This window comes from Oncorhynchus clarkii, chromosome 12 (assembly GCF_045791955.1).
Source record: "Oncorhynchus clarkii lewisi isolate Uvic-CL-2024 chromosome 12, UVic_Ocla_1.0, whole genome shotgun sequence".
NCBI classification, from domain to species: domain Eukaryota; kingdom Metazoa; phylum Chordata; class Actinopteri; order Salmoniformes; family Salmonidae; genus Oncorhynchus; species Oncorhynchus clarkii.
Window position 1 is genome coordinate 66,666,304 of NC_092158.1, and position 7,006 is coordinate 66,673,309.

Genomic DNA, 7,006 nt, shown 5'->3' on the forward strand with positions numbered 1-7,006 from the left:
ACACACACCTGGTTTCAATTCCCATATCAGGTTCCTTATTTATCCCTCTGGCATACATTTCTGTTCTGTCCGTGATTGTTGGTGTCTTAGTGGTTGTTGTAGGTGTTAGTTTGTATGTATTTTCCTATTTGGAATATTGCTTGAATTTTTGTGAGTAAACTCAGTTGTGTTGCTCAAACCTGTGTCCTACACCTGACTCCGCTACATCTCTGCACCCAATCGCTGATAGAATCACAGACCATTCAAATGGAGTCAGCAGGTGCAGCCAGTCTTTCTTTCCCAGTAGAGGAGCGCGTCCAAACAATGGACAGATGGGAGAGAGGAGGCTTTCCTGTAAATACAACATCATCACCTCCGCCCGCACCTCAACCTACACCAATGTCCACCCTTCCGTCGTCAGGACCCAGTGGGATTCGGCTTTCGCTCCCGGGAGTGTATCACGGAACAGCTGCCGGGTGCCAGGGGTTCCTACTCCAGCTGGAGCTCTACCTGACAGCTGTTCAGCCGGCCCCTTTGGGACGTGAGAGAGTGAGCTCCCTCATCTCCTGCCTGACTGGAAAAGACCTGGAGTGGGCCAACGCCATCTGCGGAAGGGAAGGCCCGACTCTGGATGACTACGAGTTTTCCCCGCATTCCCAGCATAAGGCGCTAGTAGATTCAGGCGCAGCTAGGAACTTTATTGACCGCTCCTTGGCACATAGATTAGGGATCCCTATTGTTCCTGTTGATGTTCCCTTACCTGTACATGCCTTAGATAGTCGTCCTTTGGGGTTGTGGCTAATTAAGGAGGTCACAGCTCCCATTGCTATGGGAACACAGGGGGGTCACGAGGAGAGAATTAGTCTCTTCCTGATCGACTCTCCTGCGTTTCCTGTTGTGTTGGGCCTTCCCTGGTTGGCCTCTCATGATCCTATTATTTCGTGGCAACAGAGGGCTCTCAAGGGATGGTCCTGTCAGTGTTCAGGGAGGTGTGTAGGTGTTTCCTTAGGTGCCACTATGGTGGAAAGTCCAAACCAGGTTTCCACCATGCACATTCCCCCCGAATATGCCAATTTGGCACTCGCCTTCTGTAAAAAGAGGGCGACTCAATTACCACCCCATCGACAGGGGATTGTGCGATAAATCTCCTGGTAGGTGCTGCACTTCCAGGAGTGCCGTGTATCCTCTTTCACAGGAGGAGACGGCGGCTATGAAAACATATGTCGCTGAATCTCTGGGACAGGGATACATTCGGCCTTCCACTTCACCTGCCTCCTCAAGTTTATTTTTTGTGAAGAAGAAGGATGGAGGTTTACGCCCGTGTATTGACTATCGAGGTATAAATCAGATTACGGTAAAATACAGTAACCCGCTACCTCTCATCGCCAGTATGACAGAGTCATTGCACGGGGCGCGCTTCTTCACAAAATTGGATCTCGGGAGCGCTTACAACCTGGTGCGTATCCGGGGGGAGGGGGATGAGTGGAAGACGGCACTTAGTACCACTTCTGGGCACTATGAGTACCTCGTCATGCCGTATGGGTTAATGAATGCTCCATCAGTCTTCCAATCCTTTGTGGATGAGATTTTCAGGGACCTGCACGGACAGGGTGTAGTGGTGTATATAGATGACATTCTAATATACTCTGCTACTCGCGCCAAGCATGTGTCCCTTGTGCGCAGGGTGCTTGGTCGACTGTTGGAACATGACCTATACGTCAAGGCGGAGAAATGTCTGTTCTTCCAACAGTCCGTCTCCTTCCTTCCTAGGGTACCTCTTTTCCACGTCAGGGGTGGAGATGGAAAATAACCGCATTTCAGCCATGCGTAATTGGCCGACTCCAACCACGGTAAAGGAGGTGCTGCAGTTCTTAGGGTTTGCCAACTACTACCGGAGGTTTATCCGGGGTTTTGGTCAGGTAGTGGCTCACATTACCTCCTTGTGGAAGGGGGGACCGGTGCAACTGCAGTGGTCAGCTGGGGCGGACAGGGCTTTTGGTCACCTGAAGGCTCTGTTTACTTCGGCTCCCGTACTGCCTCATCCTGATCCCTCCTTGGCATTCATAGTAGAGGTGGACGCGTCCGAGGCTGGGATAGGAGCTGAGCTGTCTCAGCGCTCGGGTACGCCACCAAAGCTCCGCCCCTTCTTTTCGAAGAAGCTCAGCCCGGTGGAGCGAAACTATGATGTGGGGGACCGGGAGCTGTTGGCTGTTGAGGTGGACGCAGACATCGAGCGGGCGTCACATGCAGAGCCCATTCCCCCTGAGTGTCCAGCTGGGCGTCTGTACGTTCCGTTTGATGTCTTCGATCGTTTGATCTGTTGGGCTCACACGTCACCCTCCTCTGGTCATCCTGGCATCGGTCGGACGGGGTGCTGCCTTGCTGGGAAGTACTGGTGGCCCACTTTAGCTAAGGACGTGAGGGTTTATGTTTTCTCTTGTTCGGTATGCGCACAGTGCAAGGCACCTAGACATCTGCCCCGAGGGAAATTACAACCCCTTCCCATTCCACACCGACCGCGGTCACACCTATCGGTGGATTTCATGACGGATCTTCCCCCGTCGCGGGGAAACACCACGATCCTGGTCATTGTGGATCGGTTTTCTAAGTCCTGCCGCCTCCTTCCTTTGCCCGGTCTCCCAATGGCTCTACAAACTGCGGAGGCCCTGTTCACCCACGTAATCCGGCACTACGGGGTGCCTGAGGATATAGTTTCTGATTGGGGTCCCCAATTCACATCTAGAGTCTGGGGGCGGTACTGTCACGACTTCCGCCGAAACCGGCCACTCTCCTTGTTCAGGTGGTGTTCAGCGGTCGACGTCACCGGCTTTCTAGTTACCGCCGATCCATGTTTCATTTTCGTTTTCTTTTGTCTGTATTACACACACCTGGTTTCAATTCCCATATCAGGTTCCTTATTTAACCCTCTGGCATACATTTCTGTTCTGTCCATGATTGTTGGTGTCTTAGTGGTTGTTGTAGGTGTTAGTTTGTATGTATTTTCCTATTTGAAATATTGCTAGAATTTTTGTGAGTAAACTCAGTTGTGTTGCTCAAACCTGTGTCCTGCGCCTGACTCCGCTAATCTCTGCACCCAATCACTGACACGGGCCAAACAGACCCCCATTAACATCTATGGTGCTGTATTGGAGCAGATCGAGAGTTTCAAATTCCTTGGTGTACAGATCACCAGAAAACTATCACGGTTCAAATACACAAAGACAGTCGTGAAGAGGCCACGACAAAACCTTTTCTCCCTAAGGAGACTGAAAGGATTTGGCATGTGTCCCCAGATCCTCAATCATTTCTACAGCTGCACTATCGAGAGCATTCTGACCGGTTGCATCACCGCCTGGTATGGCAACTGGTCTTTATCTAACCGTAAGACGCTACAGAAGGTAGTTGGTACGGCCCAGAACATCACTGGGGCAAAGCTTTCTGCCTTTCGAGAACTATATAATAATAGACAGTATCAGAGGAAAGCCTATGAAATTGTCCGAGACTCCAGTCGCTCAATTCATCGACTGTTTTCACTGCTACCGCACGGCAAGCGGTACCAGAGCGCCAAGTCTAGGACCAAAAGGCTCCTTAACAGCTTTTACCCCCAAGCCATGAGACTGCTGAACAATTCATCAAATGGCCAGAACATTGACACCCACTCCTCCATTTGTTTTGTACACTGCTGCTACTCGCTGTTTAATATCTATGCATAGTCACTTCACCCCTACCTACATGTACAAATTACTTCAACTAACCTGTACCCCCGGCACACTGACTCAGAACCGGTACCCCTGTACATTTCCTAGTTATTGTTAATTTTATTGTGTTGCTTTGAATTATTTGTTACTTGTTTATTTGGTAACTATTTTCTTAACTCTTCTTGAACTGCACTGTTGGTAAGGACTTGTAAGTAAGCATTTCACGGTAAGGTCAACACTTGTTGTATTCGGTGCATGTGACAAATAAAGTTTGATTTGATTTGAAATATCATACCCCATCTCCAAAAAAATGCAAACCTCGGCAGTTACTGTAATGCTGTTAGCATGTCTTGGGGGTATGATATTTGTGCGTCTTTAACTTTCTCACTAATCATTATTCACGATTCATTCAGGATTGCTGTAATCATGTCCGTTCCTGTCTGTTTGTTTGCCATGGTGCTGAAATGTCTTCTTATCTTGCCTCCACTGTGGACGCATTTAAAGGGTTTCCCAGCCATTATGCACGGGTTGTGTGATATCATCAGTCTTCAAGTTAAGACAAAACAACACTGTGTGACATTATCAGGCCTATCTAAGGACCTTTTTATTAGGCCCATATGTAAATATGTTAGATTAAAAATATATTTCAGCTGTTAGAGGTCACATTAGTTTATTTCAAATGTATTTAATCGTTACAATAACGAACGTTTCCAATATTGTTGCAATAATAAATACAGTATGCAATGGTCTTCATAAATACAAAAATCAATGCATGAAAACGTTGTTACATTTTCTATAGCTTAAAAATACCTAGCACATAATACATTATTCAGTATAAAATGTGTTTTACTTCGCAGAGTTGTGAATTCACATAATAAATAAATAAAACATATATAAAAATAACCGTGTAAATAAATAGTTGAAAAAAAAGAAGTATAAATAAATAATCTCTACACACACACGAGGCTCATTGGTTAGTCAATATTATTGTGACTAGTCTTAGCATGTGTTTCAGCACCACGTTCCTTATGCCTTCCCAGCCGCTTGCGCTGTATTCCTGCATGAACGAAACACACATGTAATATTTTAGAATAGACACATGTTGTGTCATCACATATCCTTATTTGGTGAATGCACTCTCTTGGTAAGACAAATTGACATACCTCGCGTTTCAAGTAATTCTTCAGGAATTTGAAGTGAAGGCTCATATTTTTGTTCACTTCTTTGTCAGATTTTGGTAGTGTAGCTCTTATAGCCTTTACCTGTTGGAACAAAATATAAGTCATTAATGTTATGTTATGATTCGTTTAAATCACATTATACAGCGATCTAAAAAATATAGGATAATGTTTGCCTTTTGGCATTAATGTTAATAGTAAATCACAAATCACATAGACTTACACATTGGTCCAGCTCCAAGGTCTGGCGATGCAGGTCAATCATAAACTCGTCAACTACTTTCTGGTCCCAGAAAGAATCATAGTTATCACTTCTGTACAATTTCTCTATAGCGTTCAGAGTTTGCGAAATGAAGACAATCTTGTCGTCATCCTAGAAGAAGAGTGATTTGTTTTAGTACATGCCTTATGAATATCAGAAAAGTATAGCAAATTTTGCATATTCGTTAATACCTAATTATATGGCCTACACTATGAGAAAAAACGTTGAACCAAAACCCTTTTTAAATAGTGTAGGCTATGCATATGTCTTACCTTGAAATGATCGACATGTCTGTATTCCTCGTAAGGGAAAGTAATACGAGGTTCTCGAGAGACCACATGACCCTGAGATGGCAAAAAATAGAATCAAATGATTGCAATATTATTATTGTATACATAAACGAGTAACTGAATCAAATGAAACGCAGCAGCACATTAAATGTTGAATAGATGACAACTGCTCAATGACCAGGAACAAGTGAATAAACATTACAGTATCCTACCATTTCACGAAGCACCGTTATGGTGTTGTTGCTGAACACTTGGAACATGCTCCGAGACTTAGGAAGTGTCCTCATCCAAGTGCATCCGAAGGTTTTATGCCAGGTGCAAATCGTCAGGATCAAGCACATCCAAAAGCTTATTGAACCCATTTTATCGTAGGTGTACTGTAGTTCGCTGACTGTTCGCTATCAACCGAGGTGCAAAATTAGGCAGACTTCCGAAAGACAGCCTATACTTTGTATAATTCCGGAAAAAAATAAGTTTTCCTCAAAGGACAAAGAGATAGTGTCCTTCCTGATCGACCCTCTTCTCGAAATCCAGAGTTCTGTCATGCTGCAATCTGTGTCGATATTTTATACAAAGATTTTGAAAGGTGTTCCGAAAGTGAAAGGTGGAAGTCCCGGTAGACAGGCGCTTTCATACCTGACAGTATATTTTTCGGCCTGGAGACAACGCACGGAAAGGACAGGTGCATCCCTCGAAGACTTGTTCAATTCTTGACTGATTTGTTATTTTTTTTGAAATATTGGATTACCAACCAGGAACATGTTTTAGATTAAAAACATTTACTTGTGAATCCATTTTAGTCAGACGACAGCGTAAATTAATATGCATTTCTTTTCAAACATTTCGTTGTCCTTTCACTTCGGAAACCCTTGTGTTTAAATCTCGTCTTCGCAAACGCATCACCTTTTAATTTACACACGGAAACTATGGTATCCAACTACGTTGGAACCACTTGCTTAAAGGGTGAACGTGGTTTCTGGACCTCAACTTCCTTTTTAAAGATACAGATCAACGTTGTATGGGTTATATCAACTACACATTCAACATTACTATATTTCGTTTTAGAAACGGGTTTTAGTGGTCTTATTTAATTTCGTAGACGAGCACCTTTCTGCACCCGGTTTTCAGAATAAGACACTGGTAGCCTATGCAGTGCACAGGCAGTATAGACCTTGACAATACTGCTTACCTTGACATTAGTGCTTAAATTGGAGACTGTATTTCGGGTGCTTTTGAATCTGGGCCTACACGCACTTGTGAGTAAAATATGTCTATCACGTAGATCATTTGTCAAAGTATTCCGTATTCATGTGTTTTTATTGGACTTTTATCCAGATATGTGAGTTGATGTTACCTCTGCATCTATTATCTTTCCACTGTAGAGACTGAAGAGTAACAGCACGGTTAGCGATTGCTATACTCCATTGAACTAACATTCAGAATGTGGAGTTATAATTATGTTACATATTTACTGGATATCATGCACTTGCTAGAAGTAATAACTATCTGAATCAACAATGTTTTGCAGTGATATGATGATGTCTGAAAGGGCGGGAAAGTATGGCTGGAATTCAGAGTATTGTAAAGGAGTTTATTGTA

General features: G+C 44.1%; 1 protein-coding gene across 1 annotated transcript; it reads right to left on the reverse strand.

Annotated features, from left to right (window-relative positions):
* Positions 1 to 4,644: 4,644 nt before the first annotated feature.
* Positions 4,645 to 5,769, reverse strand: LOC139422170 (interferon a3-like). Its single transcript, XM_071173326.1, has 5 exons — positions 5,620 to 5,769; positions 5,390 to 5,461; positions 5,079 to 5,228; positions 4,841 to 4,939; positions 4,645 to 4,734 (listed from the first exon to the last, which is right to left on the reverse strand). The coding sequence occupies exons 1-5, from the start codon at positions 5,767 to 5,769 to the stop codon at positions 4,645 to 4,647; spliced, it is 561 nt and encodes a 186-aa protein (XP_071029427.1).
* Between the last annotated feature and the right edge of the window lie 1,237 nt (positions 5,770 to 7,006).

Excerpts from the sequence above, each read along its gene's own strand:
- LOC139422170 (XM_071173326.1), bottom strand. The coding sequence starts at position 5,769 with ATGGGTTCAATAAGCTTTTGGATGTGCTTGATCCTGACGATTTGCACC. Across the intron at positions 5,462-5,619 it reads TAACGGTGCTTCGTGAAATG|GGTCATGTGGTCTCTCGAGA; the intron begins GTAGGATACTGT and ends TTGCCATCTCAG. Across the intron at positions 4,735-4,840 it reads AGAATTACTTGAAACGCGAG|GAATACAGCGCAAGCGGCTG; the intron begins GTATGTCAATTT and ends TCGTTCATGCAG.